The sequence below is a fragment of the Syngnathoides biaculeatus genome, chromosome 11, assembly GCF_019802595.1.
Source record: "Syngnathoides biaculeatus isolate LvHL_M chromosome 11, ASM1980259v1, whole genome shotgun sequence".
In the NCBI taxonomy this organism is placed as follows: domain Eukaryota; kingdom Metazoa; phylum Chordata; class Actinopteri; order Syngnathiformes; family Syngnathidae; genus Syngnathoides; species Syngnathoides biaculeatus.
The window spans coordinates 30474870-30496891 of NC_084650.1; the positions used below are offsets into that span (position 1 = coordinate 30474870).

Here is a 22022-nt window from a genome sequence, read left to right on the forward strand (position 1 = left end):
CACACAACCACGACAGGAAGCGGAGGAGCACGCGCGGCGCACACGTCAGAGGGAAACTCCCAAGAGTGGGAAATTAAAATAAATATCAGACAACTGTTGCCTCTCACAAAGAAAAACTCAACTTGGGCCCCAAAGAGCATGAGTGGCAAATTCCCGTGCTTCCCAATAACAGAACTTTTCATTTCTGTAAAACATCGCAGATGGTGTGATTAGGGACGCTCGGAGGCAAATACACAAGTAATGATGCGATACTTCTGTACTATACTAATAATAAAAAAAAAAAAAAAAAATGGCACTCCATTGGCATGACACTGATAACAGCTATGTGAAGATAAAAACGCACAAGACAAAATGTTCCTGGTATAAATGAGTGAAATTCCATCCATTCATCATCCAAGCCGCTTACCCTCACAAGGGTCACGGGAAAGCTGGAGCCTATCCCAGCTAGCTTCAGGCGAAAGGCGGACTACACCCTGAACCGGTCGCAGGGAAGACACGGACGCCATCACTGAGCGGGAATCGATCCCGCGCTGCCTGTAACACTCCACTATCAGTGACTCCTCGTATGAGTGAAATTTCAAAACAATAGTTGCAAAAAGAAAGTCAGACCAATTGCAAGCCGTAAAGACTTTGTAGACTATCAGTTGTCGAATGGAAGTACTCTGTCAGAATAAAGGTGGTACCCAGGCGTCCCCTGACATCGACCGTACACGCTTCATTTCTAGTAAAAAGTCCATCTGAACTCTTCCAGTCTAGCCGCGGTCATCCAAAAACGGCAGCCCACTCCATCTTCACCTCCTTTCGGGTCCAGGAAAATACAAAACAAAAGCAAAAAGCTGAAATCTCCCGCTCGAAAACCACGCCCACGAGTTCCCCTCTCATGCAAGTCCAAAAGCTCTCAAGGCGTTCTCACCGCAGTCTTTCCAAAGCTTTTCCTGGCATTCCTGTGCAGCGCCGCCGCAGTGGCAACGTGGAATTTTGGACATTTTCGTCACGTCGACGGACCGCGAGTGAGTGAGGGAGTCATGACATCGGGAAGGAGGTCGCGGCATCAAGTCGTCAACGGTGAAGAAAAACGGACGCAAGTAAACAAAACTTCGGACGAGACGTCGCACCGCTCGACGCAAACAAAAAGGGGCTTCCTGATCTGGAAAGGCAAAAAATGAACGTCACAAAACAGACACAAGCACGTCAAGCTCGTGCTGGAAAATGCATTTGGACTCTTTGGAGTTGCTCGGAGGCCTGGAATGCATCTGCCAACCTTCAGAGTTTCCACTGTTGATGCCGACATTCCTGCTCGCTCTTCTGGCAATAAAAGCCAGGCAGGTTTTGGGGGAGTTTTGTTTTTTCATAACAACTTGCTGCAGAAACGACTTTATAGGAGAGGTTCAAGGCAGAGGAGGAAAAATACAGCAGAAGGCCTCACTAGAGAAGTCACAAACGCACAATCCGCAAGACATGCAACTTTTTGACCACAAGTGAACAGATTCATGGGAACAAGGTGGCAACTCAAAACAAAACACAAACTTGAATTAAAAACATTTTAATTGTTCTGCAAAGCAAAGAAATCTTATGTGCATTCTTACAAAAACAGCAATCTCTGAAAGAAAACAAAACAAAACAGGATGAACAAAGAACATGCATTCGATAAGATTAAAAAAAAATTATTACCTGTAAAAATGAACAGAAATTCTCAAAAAGCAACAACAACAAAAGATGAGACTCCGCTTGGGAAAACAAAAGGGACATTCCAGTGATGCCTTCGCCACATTCCAGTTGATGAACACGAGCAACAATTACAGCAGGTTTGTGTGTGTGTCTTTCACATGTGTGTGTGTGGGGGTGGGGGGGGGGGTGGGGGAGGCGCCCATCGAAGATGTCAATCACCTGATTTGATCTCTTTTTCGGGGGGATCTCGATGGATTGGGTTGCATTTGCAGGTTGGACTTCAATGGCAAAAGTTCTCGTGACGTCCCCAAAAAGTACAACCAAAAGTGCAAATTTATGACGGGATCTCGTTTTTTCAAAACCCGTGTACCAAACCAAAAGCGCACATAAATAGGTAGGAACTCAAAATAGACTCCCCCCCCCCCCCCCCAAATAAAAAGCACACAGGCATGTAAAGTGCTTTTTGTGGGGGCCGCTCGCGCCGGGCAAGAAGAATATTCTCAAATGACGCCGCGGACAAATTGAAAGGAAGGATCGTGTCACGTGACTGTGCCGCTTTTCTTCATCTGTGACTGTGTGCGTGTGTCATCCCTCATAGAATTTAAGAAGAAAAAACTAAACAAAACTGGCACCATGTGGGACTGTGCGTGAAGTGACAAAACTGGACTCATTGGCATTTACAAAACAAGCAAACATCATTTTGAGAACAAAAAATCAAACGCGGGCCCTTTCGTTCCGAAAGAAAAGTCGGGGATCGCCCGTGACGCCCTCCTGCGCGGCTTCGGTGAAACAAGTGCGGCGAAGAAAGTGACCAGTGAGTTATCAAAAGTGGTTACGTCGTCACGTCCAAAGCGTGAACAAGGGACAAGGGACAAGCGCGCTCGGGGTCCAGTTGACGTCAACGTCGGGCGCTGACCTGTTTGGGCGCACGTTGACACTTCCACACGTTGCAAAGCAAAAGAAAAAGACTAACTGGAGGCGGGAGGCGACGCTTCCAGCAGCTCCTCCGAGGAATCTCCCGCGCCGCCGTCCGACTTCTTGGCGGCCTGCTGGTCTTCCTGCATGAGTTCTTTGGCCAGGATGTTGGTGACCGCGTGACCGGCCTTTCTGTGGTTGGCTGAGAAAGAGCAGCAAACACACCGTCAGCGCGTGGCGTCGGCGAGTACGCGCGAGCGCCGCACACCTTGTTGAGCTCATAACAAGTCCAATGCGGGCGCGACATTGGTGGACGACACGTGACGTATTTGCAACGCGGCCAACTTTTCCCGACGCTCAAAACATGCGAGTCGTGCGTTGCTGCCGCCTTTGCGTGCCTCTGCGGTCTAAAAAAGATCCTCTGCGTTGCAGGAGTGCGTTTGCTTTTCCAGACAGCCCAAATTCATATTTGGTGGACACCGTCACAAGTATAAATTGGACAACACGTTACGGCGTCTCAAACATTGCATTCCCCTTATTGACTGTCAATGACAAACACCCGTCGGTTAATATTTGACAGGTCCGCGGGCGACAGTCCTAATGAAATTCACGTCATAGTCAGTCACATTGAACTCGTTAGCGTAGGAATCGGCGTTATTTTATTCCGGTATCAGCTGTCAATCAAACGCAAAATGCTGACTCGTCATTTTGTCGTTTGTTTGTTTTTGATTTGTTATTCAATTTTAGGCTCAAACCAAAAACACAAAAGCGAAAAAGAGGCAAGTTGAAGGAAAACATTTCGTCGGTCGACCGTGCGGGAGCCTGAAACTTTCTTTACTTGTCACGTGAAGACACCGAGAAGCAAAATTGGATTTGCGTTACCGAATCTTATGCAACATAAAAAAAAAAAAAAATCATGAATAATCAATACTGAACGGGGGGCGAGGGTTTAAGTTCCGCAGGACTCGTCACGTACTTGCGAGTACTCCAGTACTCGTCCCACTAGTGCGACGCAGGGAACAGCAAAGTGCAACGGCAAAGAAGGACCTGCCAAAGTTCTGCTCAGTTGCAGTTCACATTTTGAGTTCTATTTGGTGGAAAATACAAACATGCACGAGGTGCGTGTGCGTGTACGCGTTTGTGCGTGCGCACATCTCGGCGGCAGCTAACAAGCTAACGTGGCTTTCGCAAACTTGTTTGAATAAATTCAAACTCAATTTTGCATCCTGTTTTTCAATGTGACATTCTGAATTCGAATTATGAAAAACCTTTTTTCTTTTTAATTTGTTGCCGATGTTTTGATACGTTCATGCTGTGAGCAAGAAGCGCTTCGGGTGATCAAGAAGCCATTTTCTTCCTTCACGTACTACGCGCACGCCGGACGTCGCAGAGCTCGTGGACGACGCAATTGAGTCATTTAAAAGTCGACAGAGGGGGAGGGAGGAGGCGCTCGGAGGAGAAGCCGCCGTCTTTCCTCCTCCCTGCCCTCCTGGCCATTTTGAGCTCAATAGGTCAGGGGAGAGCGCGCTGACGTCTTGACGTGGCTTTCGCTTCATCTGTCAGTGTTGTGACGATGCAAACCACACGTGCAAAATGTGCCATGCGAACACACACGTCAAGCCAAAACAACACACACACACACACACAGTTACCATATCACGTCTCCAGAATGAGCTGAGTTAGAGAAACGATTGAGTCTGGAGGGGTGAAAGGAAATCAGGATTGAGATTTGTTTCCCAATACAAAAGGACAGTACCACGTCAAAGGCATTTTCCAAACTGGAAATATACATTACATACATGACACCGATCAAAAAAAAGAGACGGCACGTGTACAACTTCTGTGGCTACAAAAAAAAAAAAAAGTGGAAGAGGGAACAACTCTGAGCTCTCCTCCTCTTCCTCGTCCTCGTCCTCTCCCAAGAGAAAGAAGAACTGGAAGAGTTCAGGTGATTGGACTCAAGACCACAGCAATAAATTATGATTGATTGCTTGCAGATCGATGCAGAAAAAACAAAAAGAGGAGACATTCAAAAAAAAAAAAAGCACCTGAGAGACGAGTTTGAATTTCTGTCTGAAGATGGCCCCTTTGCCGCTCGTGTGATGCCCGCAACGTCACTTGAACGGCGCAACTGCTTGAAGTCGACGTGTTTGTTTTTTCACAATTTGATCATATTCTTTTTCAATTTCAGCAATCGCCGCAAACTCTGTTCATAGTTCCGAAGCGCTTGTTGTGATTTTGTGTGATGTTGACCCACTCTCGGGAACGTCCCAATTTACGGTGACATTTTGGATGTTTGCTGGAATTTTCCACTACGTCGCTCGCTGCCAATAAAATTCAGCACGAGAACGGTCCTTGTTGGGTGGGAAAACGCAGAAGTAAAGGACTTCCCTCATCTTTAAACATGTGGAAGTCGTCCTCAGAACCCCCTCGCGCTGGCGCGCGTCTCATTTGGGCAACGTGAACACGTCGGACTCGGGCGGGCTGCAAGTCCGAGGAAAGAAAGTTTTGAATGGTGGCAGCAGCGAAGACGTCAAGCGTCAGCAACTGCAAGATTTAGAACGAGTGTCAGATCAGCGACGGGTAACAAGCCCCCCATTTTGGTTGCTTCTTTTTATTAGGGCAGTCAATCGAGTCCTGTTCAGGAGGGACTCCTGCTGGCTCCCTCTCCTGGCGGCTTTTGGAGCCACACCATCATTGCTCGTCCATGTATAAGGTTTACACACCCCGATAGTGACAGAACAACAGACCAGGAGAAATTATTTCAACACTTCCTCCACCAAGTGAAGAGAAACAGCTGAGATCATGTTGTTGCAAAGGTGTGCACGCCCCCATAACTGGAGATTGTGTGCAACAAAAATCCATCACATTCAAACTCTTGTTAAATTGAGGTCACCGCACACCTGCCAGCGTTCTTAAAGCGCCTCTCATTCAACCCAAATGACGTTCAGATGCACCAGTTGGGGTTTTACAATTTTTAGTTGTTGCTAAAACTCAGTGGTCTGTGGAATGGTTCCCATTTCCCTCTGCCTTGACAAAGCTAAAAATTAAAAAATAATTTAAAAAAAGCCCCCAAAAATGACGCCGCCATCACCTTGCGTCACTGCAGCAGAGCAGTTCTGTTTGCGCCATCGGACGATGACCCATTTACGACAAAAAGGTTCATCTTTGGACCAAACCGTCATTCCAAATGGCGACTTTGATGCAAGCAATGAGGGGAACGACCAGTGAGCGAGCACACGTGCCTCACAGTTTGAGATTCTGCGTTCAAATGTGGCCTCCCTGTACGGAGTTTGCACGGTCCACTCCCCGACCCCCCCCCCCCCCCCGAGTCCGTGCGAGTTTTCTCCAGTTTCTTCTCACATGCCAAAAACACGCACGGTAGGTTACTCGAAGGCAAAATTCTGACTGCGGACATCACCTCTCGCCGGCCGAGATGGGAGCCCGCACGGAAGAAACTAAAAGAATAAAATAACTTCAGCCCTCCTCCCCAAAAGGAAAAAATGTCAGGAAAAGCATCCAAGAACAGCTGAACCTTTGGTGGGTTAATCCGATGCAGATGTGTGCACGCCCACTCAACAAGTTTGAACGTGGATGATGAATTTTCAATACAGGTGTGCGCACATTTATGCGACCTGGCGAATTATTCCGTTTCAAACGTTCCAATTGATTTAAAAATGTGACTAATATCAAAACAAAAACTTGGCATTTCAACGTGTGTGTGTGTTCCGATCAATGAAGGCCCGAGCAAAGAGCTCCATTGTCTCCGCCGTGTCGTGCGTGCCAACATCTGTGGGAGAGCGGAAGGGCTTTTCTTTCGCGGCAGACGGCGGACGGAGCCGAGCGTGTGCCTCCACCATTGTTGCCGGCCTCCCCGTCTGCGGGCCTTTGTTGTGACTGGACGAGGGGGCGGGGCCCAGCAGAGCGATGGATGAATCACGTTGCTCCACATGCAAAGTGCCACCATATTGCCTGAACTGCCGAGTTGCAGGTAAACAACAACAACAGATCTTGAAGCGAAAGTATGGAAGGCCGCGTGTCATTTGTAGTAGGACTGAAGCGACGTATTGATATGCAAAACAACCTTGCGCGTATTTGTGCTGGCACGCCGACGTCTGCTCGTGTTTGAGCGGTGGGTCGACGTGGGGGGGGGGGGGCGCTACACAGCAGGGGGTGCCCCGGGGTGCCCTGCCCGCTCCCTTTTTTACAGGCAGCATAAATACCAACAGCGATCCGAGGGGACAGCTCAAAGGCTTACGCGGCCTCGTGGCTTCATGTTCAGACACAGTGGTTGGGGTGGGGGCACACAAAGAGCTCATCTCGACGCACTCCAAAGGCCTCGCTTCGTCTTTCAGCCCGACAATTGTGACGGGGATACGGGTGTGGAGAAGAGAGACACGCTTATGACGTCGTAAGACCGGAAAAATGTACAACAAGAGTATTTTTTATTGCATAGCCTTTCCAAAGAGTTGTTCAAACCTGAAGGGATGATATTTCAGAAGCCTCTTTATGGGACAAGTATGTAAACAACGCACAAGGAATTTGTCTCCCGCAGTTGGATCAGCTCTAGTACGTCGTACTTGTTGAGTACCGCAGCACTACGACTTGCGCTCTCGAGTGGATGCAATAAACATTCATAGAAGAGAAGAAAATGTTCTTCCAACGGCAGTTAAACGCGTGGATTTTTGTATGTACACAATGAGGGGAAACATTAAAAAAGGCTCCAGGTGCTTTTTTTTTTTTTTTTTTTTTTTTAAGTCTACGATTAGAGGAAGTCTGCGGCTCAGGTGGTGTCCCGTACGTATCAGTTGAGTCAAAGACCGGAAGCGCGTTCGTTCCTCTTCCACTTTTGCTAAATTAAGCGCCCTGACGCGCAAACTGCCCCCTGCCAAAGAGAAGGCCGCAGGCCCTCCCACGCGGTCTGCAAAGACGACAAGCACTGTACTCTTGTAAAATAAGAGCTACAAATTCTGGACAGAGCTAACACATAAGGCCGCCCCCAAAGTACGGCCCATTGGCTAAGATGACTTCACGGTTAAAGCAAGGAATTAGGGAGGGGTTAAGATGAAATGTGATCGGCACAGACATATTTTCCTTCTTCTGCCTACCACAGCTCCGTAATCACATGTTCTGCAACTTCCTGTGAAGAGGGGGCTCAAAACCCAGCCAGCCCACCACCTCCATTCCTCAGTTCACTTCTGTTCCTACATTAAAGTAGCAGAACTCAAGCCATATGTTAATCACAGACCACTTGCACCAATCCAAACTTTGCTTCCATTTTGTTCTTCGCTTTCTAAAAGATGAAGGAAAGGAGGGCAGAAAGAATGCAGCCTCCCCTGCAACTCTGCGCCAACACTTCACATCTGGCTTCCATTGATGGTGGGACGGGGTTGCACACACTCGTACCGCCGTCTGTGAATGCGCACGCACGCACGCACGCACGGACTTTGAACAATTTTTAACATTGGACACTTAGCCTCACATAATTCAAGGTTCATTAGAAAGGGTTACGATTGGGATACCTCATATTGCCTCATTTGCACCAGTCATGCAAGGCGTTTTTTGGAATCTAACAAGTAAATAATAATAAATAAAGTTTGTTGTCTCAAAAATAAACTACAAGACAATTTGATTTACAAAAAAAAAAAAAATTCAAAAATAAAAATAGTTTTTGAACTTTTGCTAAGTTACAGACAATCGCAAATAGCCAAGTTTGCGCTCAGAAATCATTTTATGAAGTGAATTTGTGAAAGTCAAACTGCATATATGTATATATGCTCCACTGTAGTAGGCACACACGTTTTCGACTTAAATGTGCTGAATTTGGTTAAGAAAGTGTTGTATTTTCACACATCTGCAAAATGTTTGATCAAGATACGTAACCTGAGCCCCCAGCACCCCTCCCACTTACTGCTCGAGCTGCCCCTCCCCCCTTGCCACCATAAAAGGTCCCATTAAACCAACACACCTGGTTTGTATTGGCATTCACAAGGGGACAAAGAGTGGAACACGTACATAGCACAAAACGTGGGAAAATAAACGGGAATAATGACCAAAAATAGACACGAAACGTGCACGTGTACATCGTTACAGTAGTTATTGTGTACCTGCTTGTCGCGGTCCTCTCTTTCTTCTGAAAGCGGCGCCGGACTGCAGCGCCTCTAAGAGGCCGTCCATGATGCCAGTTTCATCACCCTCTGGAAGCACATCACAGCATAACAAGAGAGACGCATCAAGAAACAGAAGAAATTAGGCATTACACCCCCCAAAAACATACACACAAATTTACACAGCGCATAGACACATCCTGATTTGGATGACTTTTGCTGTACTGTCTGCTGCTTATCGGGGACTTCGTCAGACCCACGTGGGCTGGAGGGCGTTTATTTTTGAGGCCGGCGGCCATCTTGGAAGGTTTGCCACATTGACCCAGATCGGCGCTGACCTACATGGGCTGATGTCGCCGCTATGGGCGTCGACAGCCCCGCAAATACAAAGACCAAATAAATAAATTAATGATGACTACTTACAACTCATGAGATCAGCAGCAACGTTGTAATAGGCGCACTTTACTATTTGATGGATTTTTATGTTGTTTTCTTTCCGTGCTTGTTAATCTGGTCGCATTTGTGTGTGTGTTTGTGTGCATGAGCGTGTGCGTTCTAAAGGGATCCTCGTTTGTGTGTGTCAGTGTCAGGATTTAGTAACAGCTCTGCAAGCAGGCAGATGGTTTTAATTATTTCTGAATAGAACGAGAGGGCTCTGGAAAAGGAGGCAGTGGGGTTAAAGGTTTACGTCGCCACCCGCCAACCCCCGCAGACGCGCACGCGCACACATCTTGCAGCAAGGCACGCGGCAGATGGCTCGCGGCTTCCCCGGCCGGACATGCCGGAGAAGACCACACGTCTCCCTTGTACGGCGTACAAAGACCGACGGCCGGGCACGACATTGACGGCTTCGTGGCGATGTACGGCAAATGTTTTCCACCTTTGACGCGCGTCTGCTTCCACTCACGATACGCTGGAAGCAGTGTAAAGAGTTGTTCAGGCCGCGTCTGGCGTTGAGCAAAACCTCTTTTCGCTCGAGCGGCTTGATTTACTTTTGGGGATCGTGATAAACATGCCTCCTTCTTTTAACTCAATTGCTTTCTGTGTGCTCTCCCATTAAAACAGCGGCAGACGTTCAAGTTAAGTCGATATGAAGAGTGGTGGTCATGTGAAATGATGCCAAAGGTCAAGCATAAGCCTGTCACACGTTCACAAGTGCATCAAATGTGCAATTTGGAAGGTCCTGCCCGAAGCTACTGAGAACATGGGACGTATTCATCGACTCTTAAGATGACTGTGCGGAGCCAGTCGCTTCCCGCAAACACAATCTGGTGCCCACAGGAACAATGTGAGGACAGCCTCTTGCGTGGAGCAACGGCACACCTGGTCGACGTTCTTTCACACTGCAAAACAACTTCCGCATTTAAGAGAGACGCGCTTTGGAGGGCGCTCGCGATTCTCTTCAGTCCAACAACGCCCCCCCACCTCCCTTCCCCCTTCCCGGAAAGCTCTCCTCCATCAAAAAGACAAACAACACTGTGCTCGTATAAGCCTGCTGCCGCGGTCTCCGCTTTAGCAACCCCTCCCCCACCCTGATCACAAAGTCCTTTGCGTGGAGCGTGAGCGCCCCCAGTGGCGGTTCCCAGAGCAGCAAGTCAGCGGGCGCACCCCTCCCTCCCTGCCCCCACGGCTCCCTCCCTCCCTCATCATCATCTTTTGCAGGGTTTACCGACACCTAGCGGTCTCATTGCTACCGGTCGGCGTCAGACCGCAGTGTTTTTCCTCACAGCACGTGGAAAAGTTGGATGTGGACTCTCCCTGGTAACCGGTACGACTTCAGCTCATCACAACGACAACTTGAAGTACAACATAACTCAGAAAGGACTGAAACACATTTGACCAAAATAGATGGCCTCCGCAGTTGTGACTCACTCATAGCCACTCATGACAAAACCAAATGTCACTGCCGGGCCGACCTTCCAGTGTTTAATCAACAACTGGGGCGCTACGCAGACGGAGAAGAACATTTGGTGATTTCACGAGATAAAACTGGTGGGACGGAAGCAAACGAGGACAGAGGGAACGTGCGAAAGGGTCACCGCTGAAAGCAACTATTGTGTTGTCGCCGGCCACTGTGAAGGTTAGAAACAAATACAGCACAAAGAGCAGGTGTGTGTGTGTGTTTGCGTGTGGTTGAATACAAATAGAGGCTTGTCACACACCCAAGGCAATCAAATATGCCACCTGTATGTAAATGATCTGTAACCCTCGCACGCTCACACACACCCCTTTGAAGCGATTATATTCCTCTCGCGTGCCTCTGGAGGCTCCATGGAAAGTATGATCACTTTTCATTTCTCAGCAACAGGATCTCTGCCCCATATGTCCAACGCGGAGATTTAATTGAAAAGCAGAAAGAACGGTCGATGCTCGATGGAAAGAGTGAGGCAACAACGTCCAGAAAAGAGAAGAGACAAAGAAGCGCACACGATTCTATATATGAACCCAGTTTGTGGAAAGAAGAAAGGATGAACTTGGGCTGCAATGAATCTGCAACTGTGGAATCCTCCAAGATGCCAAAGTGGAGCCGCAGAGAAGGACGGAACAAAAACCAGGTCACACTCTTGCGACGCGAGATAAAGTCTTTGCATGGACGAGGCTGCCAAACATGATTCTTTTCTGTATGGAAAGGAATGACGACCATGATGGAAATACATTTAGCGGTGTGTTTTTTGTGCGTGTCATAACATTCCTTCAAGCGTTTTTGTGTGGAAGCACATATTTAACCACAAGAGTTCAAAATGGGTCAGCTAGTTTCTCTTTTCTTATCTCTGAAGAGAAGCATTGATAAGTTTTTCAAGCAAGTCATCTCCATTCGATTATTCCTGCTTATGAAATTGTGACACGCGCGGGCACGCGCGCGTGCGCACACACACACACACACACACACACACACACACAGAGAGAGAGAGAGAGAGAGAGAGAGAGAGAGAAACCCTCCACTGAAGCGTGGAGTCTGAGTGCCCCCAACTGGACGATGAGGGAAACAACAAAAGGAGAACTTCTCAAATCAGACACGAGAGAGCAAAAAAAGAGTCACCTGTGTTGATGTCCAAGAGCTTGTTCCTTTTGAGTTTCTCCTCCTTTTCCCTGTCGGCCTTCTCCCTGGCCAATTTGGCCTTTCTGATCTTTTCCTCTGCCTCCTTCCTCTTCTGATTATCCTTCACTGCTTGCTGGTGGAGGATCAATGGAAGAAAAAAAAAAAAAAAAAAAAAACTTTTCAGCTTTGTGACAATACGTATGTAGTTCAGACATGGAACATAACACGAAATTCCCGCTAAAAGAAAGTGCCCTTAAAGGCAGCAGGATGTCAATTCATCACAAACGCCGGCTCCGACGGGAAGCCTTCCCGACGAGTCGCAGTTGATGCGTAAACGGCAATGCACGAGTCATACCCGGACAATATGATGTCAACAGACAAACTTCCTGTTGTCCGAATAACTAAATGAGGACTTTGGCCACAAACACACCTGGAACATGTTGATGAAGGTGTTGAGGTCTCCAAAGATCTCCTCCACTGAAAGTTTTCTCGGGTCAAAGACAAAATAGTCCCCCAGGTCGCTATATTGCTTCTCCATATTTTTGTGCATCAGGTCCAGCTTCTCGCACTGTTCACGGGCGGTGCTGACAAAACTGTGGACACATTCAACTAAGGAAAACAGAATAACAGAGGATGTGGTACGACGCCGTAACTATCGATATGAGAAATATTTCAGTCGCTGAATGAAGAAAATCTAGTAGAGGGAGGATATGGACATCTTCTCCACAAACAGGTCCTTGTCATTTTGTGGAGGAGGGAAGGTTTCCAGGTCTTTCTCCAGGTTCTTGATCTGCCGACCCATCAGCTCTACGTTCTTCTGAAGCGTCTCCGCGGAAACTACGCGGAGAAATTGATGACCGTTGTTGGTTTTTAGGTGCACTGCCGGCACAGATGAGCTCACGTCAGCCCCGCCGTACCTCTGCTGGCCTTCTCCACGTGGATGAGCTCGTCCGTGAAGCTCATGACTTCCGGGTACTGCTCCATGCACACGTCAGCCAGGAAGTGGAGAAGCGTCTGCTTCAGGTCAGCCGATTTGGTGTCGCGGAGCTGAGCGGAACGACATGAACATTTACTTGAAAACTGACTGCGAAGACCAGGACGATCGCTCCTACTTCCACCGTCTCGGGGGACAATATGTAAAATTGAAAAAAAAAAAAAAGACGTGAGCAGCAGTCGGGAAGTACTCGTAGAAAAAGCTCTTTTGGAATTTCTTGACAGCATTTAAAGGTCTGAGAAGGGGTTGTCGGTCGGTCCGGCCTTTCGGCCGTTTACCTTGCACAGGTACGATATAGAAAAGCCAAAGGCCTTTCCGTTGCGGGAGCCCGCGTTCATGTAGTTGCCCACAAGAAGGATGATCTGCAGCAGCTTGGAGAAGGAGGCGCTTTTCCTGAGCTCCTCGCAGGCCGCCGTCACCGACACCACGTCCGGTTTGATGTTGTTCAACTGCTCCTCAAACTGGAGCTTGAACAGGATGGCTTGAAGCCGGGGCCCCAACCGCTTCACGCTTGACATCTGCCAAAGGGACAAACGGCTACGTGGCGCTTCCGTGAATGAGCGACCGACAATTGCCCGGACCAATATTTCAACAACGGAGTTACTTCGCGAGCACCAAGGAATTCATCATTTTCTATGCGGCCTGCCGGTTGTGTTCGCGAGTATTTCAGGAAAAACACAAAAACATCTTCAGAAAACTGCGTGACTCCTTACCACCACTCCGAACTGCTCAGCCTCAGCTAAGTCGTCATATTCATCTTTCATCTCTCCCAGGACGCTCAGCTGCTCGGGTGCAGGCAGCTGTTTGATCAGGTTCTACATGGAAAAAACACACACACACACACACACACACCATTAAAATGGTTTTGCGGTGTAATATTCAGACTACGGAGCGCAGCACCATAACGAACATAAGCCGGGTCACAATGCTCTCCGTCAATAAAAAGTAAGGACTATTAATTTGGAATTCGAATTACAATTGTTGCGACAACTCTCGCTTTTGGGAGGCTGAATGAAGTGGCCAAAATTGCTGTGCACACCACATTAATATCAGTCAATTGTAGAACATGAACCAAGAGGTCAATTTTGTGTGGCTCTAAAAAAAAAAAAGAAATAAAAAGGGAAATTGTTATGACTTGAATTATTTTGGTAATATCATCACAGGATACATTAAACAGTTTTCATATATATTTGGAACTAGAAAAAGCCCCCCCACCCCAGTCTGATATGAAATCAGACTAAACTTTTCCCGTTTTAGGTAAAGCAGTTTTTCTTTTCTCAGTGCCAGTCTATTTGCACTTCATTAGAATTTGGTCTTGTTGCCTTTCAAAGTCATTTTGGCTGCCCTTCTCTTCTAGCAATAAAAAGCCCAACGTTTGGGCCCTTCCTCCCGACAGTTCCATTTTCAGGTCTGGACCATCAATTGTCGAGATCAGGACTTTGCGATGGCCACTCCAAAACATTGACTTTGTTATCTTGAAGCCACTTAAGCGGTACGCTTCGGGTTTGGGAGGCAGTGAGTGGCCTCAATCTCGGTGAGAGTCAAAATCCACTCCCGTTGTAAGCCTCGAAAATGATGCCTGGACATTCCTGTGGTGTTTATACTTCCTCACATTTGTCTGAACGGGCAACTGGAAATTTCACCCAAGGATGAACCAGAGTTGTGCAAATGCACAATGATCTTCCTGTTATTTTATCTAATTTCTTTTGACTTTGCCATGTTGTTATACAATGAGGTAGCGCTTTTCAGGTGTGCCTCGTTAAAATACATCCACGGGTGACTCTCATTAACTTAAATGTCGTCAATAAACATATCAGAAGCTTCCAAAGAAATGACAGCGTCATTAGGGTTTTCTCAAACTGTTTAAAAGGCATATTAATTTTAGTGTATCCAAACTTAGGACTTTGAAGAAGGTCATGGAAAATTGCCTTCTTAAAAAAAAATCACCACATTACTGTGGCGTTTAGCAAATATTTTGCTCATTCGTATTGACCTTAAAAAGTTCAAATTTAGTCTGATTTCATCAGAGACGGTGGTAAAAAAAAAACAAAAAAACAGCACAATTTTACTTAGTGTATGTAAACATCTGGTTATCATTGTATCTTAGCGGAACCGGTACCTGGACCATGGATTCTGTGAGGACCTTCTCATTAACTTCCAAGATGCAGTTCTTGATCTCTTCATACGGAAGCCGAAACGATCCAAGAAAAATGGCTACGTGTACAAACACCAAAAAAGGAATATTGCATAAACAGTAAATCAGTCCGGCCACGGAACGCTTAAGGATGAAAACTTTGGAACTGGGACTGCGTTTGTGTGTGTACGTTGCTTTTTAGCCTTACACAGGTTTTGTGATGACTTGGAATCAAGAACCTTCAACTCCTTGACTTTCTTCTTTTGCAACTGCTTTTCCTCGGCACCTTCCACTTCCTTTTTGGCTGGGGATGAGAAGGAAGAAGAGAAATTTAGGAGCAATCCCTTGTGAGAAACATTCTCCCGACCCGCCGAAAATGGCAACATCTTTAAGTGGAGCGTTGAAAGCAAAGCAAATGATCTCTGTTGTGGTTCATCTCAGAGGTTTTAAACGTTACAAGTACTTTGAAGCTCTTCCACGGCGAACAAATGGAAGAATACCTCACGGAACATCTTTTGCATACATTGACAGAGCCCAACTCAAGCACCCAAAACTCGGGTTTCAACTCCAAACTGCTACCGCAAACCACAATCCAAACACACTCGGGAAGAGGCTTCACAACTTAAGGTTAACAACATCGTTCAGAGGGTCAAAAAAAAAAAAAAACAAACAATAAAAAAACTGACATTGAAAGCCCCGCAGGCCTTTCTGTCCTCAGTTAATAAATCAAACCCCTCAATGTGACTTTGTAGTAATTAAGCCTGAAAAACAAAATTGTGAAGAAGAAAAACGTAGATCAGTTCATTATCTTCTTAAAAGAGGGCCCCAAAGGTTTTATTACTTTGTATTCCTGAACATGCACATTCGTTGCATGTATCTTCTACCGCTTTTACGGGTCGGGTCGCTTTAACAGGGACACGCAGACTTCCCTTTCCCCAGCCACTTCCTCCAGCTCTTCCGGAGGGATACCGAGGCGGTCCCAGGCCAGCCGCGAGACAGAGTGAGTCTACTACTATCCAGCGTCCGCGGGGTCTCTTTCCGGTGGGACGTGCCGGAAACATCTCACCAGGGAGGCGTCCGGATCGGATGCCCCAGCCACCTCATCTGGCTCCTCTCAACGCGGAGGAGCCTAAGGGAGAGCCCAGACACCCAGCGGAGGAAACTCATTTCGTCCGCTTTTATCTGGGTTCATCTTCTTTCAAACACGACCCGAAGGTCGTGACCATCGGTGAGGGGAGGAACGTAGATCGGTTATTTTATTTTTATTATCTATGGCAACAAGTCTTCTGTTGAACTGTTTGTACATATGCAATAAAGCTGGTTTTTTTTTAAAACTATTTACCCTCTGTTGTAAATGTTTACTTTCGTGTTAAAACGATGGAACAAGATCGCATTTGTGTTGTTGTCCTAAAACAAGACCCTTAACGTTTCCTAAGCACAAAGCAACGACGTGCAATCTCCAAGGCTGCCGGACCGAAACCGCTACAGCTCAAAATATGTGGCAAGGCCATCATGAGTCCAGCCAAATGCTGCTTTGCCCGCAGAGACGCCTCACATGCAAAGTTGCAAACAATTTGCCCGCAAGTCGAAACCTCGGAACGACTTCGTCAACTCATCTTTTGGACCATCGCGGTTCCGACAACGCTCGCAAGCAGTGGCGTCCTTTCCTTGGATGTCCGCTGATGAAATGTCAACAACGGTCAAACGAGTCATTTTCCTTCAACTCATACTCAATATGTCCATATTGTGCTCGATATATGATGATGATGATCACAGAGCTGTGTTTCTGATGTCCTCGTATACTCTCGTGAGAGTTGCCGTCCAAACAGGAAGGCAGACAAATACAAGTATACACACAGACAAAGTACATCTCCGCCACCCCCAACAAAGGAAGTGACAAACCACACTTGGACAAATATCACAAGACACACACACACACACAAAAATTTTCAACATGAGTGACTAATAAATTTAATTTAAATAACACGATCCCCACAAAAATATAAAATTATTTTAAAAGTATTCATGGTTTTCACATTTATCATTACAAAGAGCACTCTGCCCACACACACACACACACACTGCGGCGCATAAAAGTCTCTAATCTGGATGACATATAATCTGAACCAATCCAGTTCATCTGGGAGGTGACATTTTCATGTCACGAGGTTCATGGGAGGAGGTCGAGAGTCGGTGCGTGCGTACGCGAGCGCGCTCCGTCAACTGCGCCGTCGGCCGCTCGCCGGCCAATAAAAGCGGCGAGACGCGCTGACGTCACGGCCGATTCATGAAATGGGGGTCGGGAGTAAAACAGATTGCAAAATGGCTGCTCTGTGGATTACCACGTGCCCGACTGGCTTCCATTTGTAATACCATGGCGCCTCTAGTGGCGGCTATGGAGCGTTGCACTTAAGTCATTGTGGGGGAGGAGAGGAGCTGGCCGACCACATGATGAGAAACACACAAATGCTTCACAGTGTAGGCAAATATGTAGAGTCCCAAGAACTTTTTTTTTTTTTATGTTAAATGTAACTTGTATTAGGATGAATAAAATAATGCATGAAAAGGGTTCAAGGGACAACTTCCCACTCGTCGTCTTGAGTCTGGCCAACAGCTGCTTGGCATTGAGTGATGGGGAGGAAATTTGGGGAAGGGCGGGGGGACGAGAGGGGGGTGGGCATGTGCGTCTGTGTGTGTGCGTGCGTGCACGTAGTCACATGTGTGTGTGTGTGTCCTAAAAGAGACCCTAAATTCTTCATTTCTGACTCCCGCTTTTATTAGAACTAAAAAAAAAAAAAAGTAGACATATAGGGGGGGGGGGGGCAGATGATCACGAGGAGCCGAGTCATGTCCACATCTCTGTCAATGTGTGTGTGTGTGTGCGCACAAAGAGGAGTCTGTTAGTCAGTCAGCAGACCAGAGGATGCCCCCGACTCCCCCTTCCATTCTCTTCCTCTTTCCTTAAAAGGAGAAAAAGTCTGGCGCTGAAGGCAGTTGAAGCTTTGTGTGGAAAAAGCCGAAATAAAGACAATGTCGGAGGAACCGTTCCGAGTTTTCGGGGCCGATTCCCTTTTCCGTCCCGTTCTACAAAGTCTATTCATCCTTTCATCATTGCTGGCTGCAGTTTATTTTTAAACTGCTAAAAGCTTTCAGATGAAACGCTCGACTGAATGCCGCTACGACATTTTTCATGAGCGGTCTGGCGGCACAATGGGGCGAAAAAAAAACAAAACAACTAACTTATATAACTTTTTGTTTTCCGTTTCTGAAAGCATTCCAGGCTTGGAGATTGTCGTAACTGGGACGGAGGAGAAGGTTTTAAGTTTGGGGGAAAAAAAAAAAAACGTGTGCGTGCGTGCGTGCATGATGAGAACTTCTGCTCAGGAAAAGAAAACGGCAAACAAATGTTTTGCCAACTTTTGTGGTGCGGGAGAACAAAAGGAAAGTTTAGCTTCTAAGTGTGAGAAGTTAACTTTAGTATTTTTTTTTTTTTTTTTAAAAAAACAAGTTCTTTGCGCAAAGAAAACGAGGTCATAAATACGACAGACGGGAACAGCTGTAGTCTTGCTTCCTTTAAACTTTAAATGTCCAAATAAAATGGTCGACACATGCGTGTGCATGTGTCACAATCCAAATGGGTTTGACAGGGGAAGAATAAAAGGGGGTTTCCTGGGTAACTGGGGGCCTGAAAGAGCCCCTTCATCCTGTTTTTCTCTGTGAAAGGAAACGGGAAAAAGACTGGATTGTGTGTGTGTGTGTGTGTGTGTGCGTGCGTGCCCGAGCGATTGTGTGAAAAGGAGCAGATGGCAGGGCGCGGCGGGGGGGGGGGGGGGGGGCAGGATGTGGGAGGGCCGGGACGCAGGGGGAAGGATTATGGGAGGGGCGAGGACTGTGCTCCCTTGCGCTCCCCTGGCGCATGAAAAGCGCAATACACTTGACATTTTCCAATAGATCCACATTGTGTTGTCATCTTTAAAATCCTCTTATTTTAATTAAATTTGGGCTCGATCCCAGGAATTTGACACACTCATGAGAATCAGACTTGGCTTGTCAGAGCCAGTCAAAGGTCATAGAACGTGGAATCAACAGTTTTTTACCCCCTCCTTTTTCATTCACATGCTTGAAATATAAAAAAAAAAAAAAAAAAAAAATCCATTCATCTAGTCATTTTCTGTAGTGCTTATCCACACTAGGGTCGCAGGTGTGCTGGAAGCTAACCCATCTATCTTCAGGGGAGAGGCGGGGTACACCCTGAACTGGTCGCCAGCCAACCACAACCGACCACTCACACTTACGAGCAATTTAGAGACTTTGGTCAACCCACCACGGATGCTTTTGGCATGTGGGAAGAAAAAAAGCCACGCAAGCACGGGGAGAAGATGCAACCTCCACGCATGCAAGCCCGGATTTTAACTCTGCCCTTAAGAACTGTTGGACGGACGTGCTAACCACTTGTCCACTGTGCCACTTCAAAATAGAAAAAAAAAAATACCTGTGATAATTACCTACAAATTAGTTATTCTTCATAACTGATCCACTGCCTCATCAATATAATATATTATAGATTCCATTGAAATATCTCAAGGTATCTAGACTATACATTTTGCATCCCTGTTAATTGTCAAAGAAAATATGATAAATTACAATTCAGTTTTCCATTTTTTAAACAAAACAAATATAAATGGACCGCTGAAGGTGATCTGAATTAGTGACTACGTTGTTAACTGACGTAATTTGCTGCAAATGAGTTTTTTTTTTTTTTTTTGGATGACTGTCATATTAATGGTCTAAATGCGCATCTGCTAAATGCGAAAGTGGCTACAGGAGGCAAAAAGTGTGGCCGAGTGAGCGAGAGGCTCTTTTTCTGTGGAGCCACAGTGCCCTCCAATGGACATATCTGTGTATTGCAGATACGTGCAAAATGGCTGCAACCCCTTCCTTCCTACGTGAATAAATATGTATCAACCTCTCTAGTCGCTTTCATCATTCAAGTTGTGCGTGAGCAAAAAAAAAAAGACGAGATTAAATGGGTGCCGGTGAAGAAAAAGTAAGGAAGGGGTCGTCCACGTCAGCCTTCGGGACGGACAATTGAAGGGCACAAAATTGGACGGTGTGAGCGCGTTCTCCTATCAGGGCTGTTTCGACCTCTCGCTGCTCTTCTGGCCTTGAAGGTGGTCAGCAATGACGCACACGCGAGCACACAAATAAACACGCAAGCGGCATCGCTGATCAAGGCAACTTCCAGTTGACGTGCCAGCAAACACCACCTTGAACCAGAAGCCACACAAAAAGCCCATAAATCGTCATTCCAAATAACGTGGGCGCGCACGGGCTGAGGTGAACTGCAAGGGTGTCCTTATTAAATCAGTCCTACATCAGCCAGTCTCGCTGGGAAAGCAGAAAAAGATTTACTACAGCAATTACAGCAGCTAATTACAAGGAGGCCAGATAGAGAGCAGAGGAGAAGGATGGAGCACCAGAGTGCAAGGAGAGGAAGGAAATCAAATCAAGGGAGGGGAGGAAAACAAAGGAGGGAGGGAGGGAGGGAGGGAGGGGGCAGCAGAGACCGAGAACTTAGTCGAAAGGACAAAGACGATGAGCAAGTGACCTTGAGTGATTTACAGCAGCAAGGCAGCGTCGAAGAGCGTCAACAACAAACACAAAGTTGAAGCTTGTTTGGCTGCAAATGGGACCGGATGACTAACCAAGTCTCTTGCTGGGGGGGGGGGGGGAGGGAAGGGACAAATGGGGGCGAGGGGTGGGCGCTTATTTGTGGCAATGTTGTGGCACCCTGATCGACTTTGGCTTTCTATGTTTTGGAAGAGTGCTCCCTCGTGAGGGAGGAGAGGGAACTGCAACAGGAGCCCACTGAAGTGTATGTTGACATTTAGATTTGACTGGAGTGGTGTGTCAGGATGTGCTCGACGAAACCCTTCAATGTTGTCAACTAAAAATCAATCGTGGGGAGATGCAAATTTCCACCAAATATCCGAGGACACTCATTTGCATGAGCGCAGCGGGGGACTGATAACCTTCAAACAGAGTCAAAAAAAAAATCTCCATAAAAAAGAAAGACATCACCTCTGAGACATACACCCCGCCAGGATTGTTTTGCCCTGAACAAAACCGATTAGCCGTTCTGCTCCCGTCAGCTGTCACATGTTTAATAAATCACTATAAGGCCAAGAGCAGAAAATGGGAGAGCGGCAAAACTCGGCGCACGCCTCCGACGCGTCGAGTTCGGGCTGACGCAAAGGGAACGGAGATGAAGGGCGGGCGGGCGGGCGGGCGAGCCAGCGCGGCGCGGAGGACACTTAAAAGCCCGGTACGGAACGAGGCCGACGAGCTCGTCCTCCGCTCGTCTCCATCCGTCCGTCCGTCCGTCCGTCCGTCACGTTAGCCGTCTTAATCTCGGCTTCAGCGATGAGGACAAAAGAAAGCGCTCACACATTTGCAACCTCCTTCCCTGCCTCGTCGTCTCTGCAGGCAAAAGCCTCCAGGCCTGATTAGCCATTGTGACTTGACCGCATGGTGGGAGGATTGCTGCTCAAGCTCACTTATGCACGAGCACACATCACACACAGACACGGGAGCGTGTGCAGACCCGTGCCAAAGATGACCACAAGGGCCGGTTTCGCTTGGTCTGATCAACCCTGGAGCAAGCCCCCAAGATGGCGGCGAGACTGGAGAGGTGGAGGGGATGTTGCCCTTCCTAATGTCGACCGTGCCTGGGAGGAACGACGCATACACACACACACGTGCAGAGTGGGCGCGACCGCGGTCGTTCCTATCAGGCTGATTTCCGCTGCCCGCCGTGATGTTTTTGTTCGAGGCAACATCGCTAATGTGATCAAGTCGTGTAAAATGAAAGAAGGAAGACTGCAAAAAGAGGTGCCGGAGATGATGTGCTTAAAAAAAAAAAAAAAAAAAGTCACACGTTTGGGAGAAATCATTTTGTGGGCAAGATTGAGGCGCAGAAAGGCAAAATTCATGAGATCAATCCTGCAAAACTACACGGACATTCTTATTTACTACTTCCAATCTGGACCCAAGACTGCGGCCAGCAAAATGAAGCCTTACTCGCATTGGTGAACGTTTGTCACTGCGAACGCCACCGGCGGGGAAACTTCTGCAGGCGTTTGATCGACATCAAAAACGCTGGCT

At 47.2% G+C, this 22022-nt stretch overlaps 1 protein-coding gene across 1 annotated transcript in view; it reads right to left on the reverse strand.

Moving 5' to 3' along the window:
• Positions 1-1527: 1527 nt before the first annotated feature.
• The window catches only part of LOC133508462 (protein diaphanous homolog 1), a 40008-nt gene continuing 19513 nt past the window's right edge, over positions 1528-22022 (reverse strand). The window contains exons 2-11 of the mRNA XM_061834549.1: positions 15067-15162; positions 14844-14938; positions 13438-13539; positions 13003-13242; positions 12648-12777; positions 12442-12567; positions 12161-12324; positions 11731-11863; positions 8691-8780; positions 1528-2785 (exon numbers count right to left, since the gene is read on the reverse strand). Coding sequence (XP_061690533.1) covers positions 2637-2785; positions 8691-8780; positions 11731-11863; positions 12161-12324; positions 12442-12567; positions 12648-12777; positions 13003-13242; positions 13438-13539; positions 14844-14852 — 1143 coding nt within the window. The 5' untranslated portion in view covers positions 14853-14938; positions 15067-15162 and the 3' untranslated portion in view covers positions 1528-2636. The remainder of the gene's footprint in view (positions 2786-8690; positions 8781-11730; positions 11864-12160; positions 12325-12441; positions 12568-12647; positions 12778-13002; positions 13243-13437; positions 13540-14843; positions 14939-15066; positions 15163-22022) is intronic.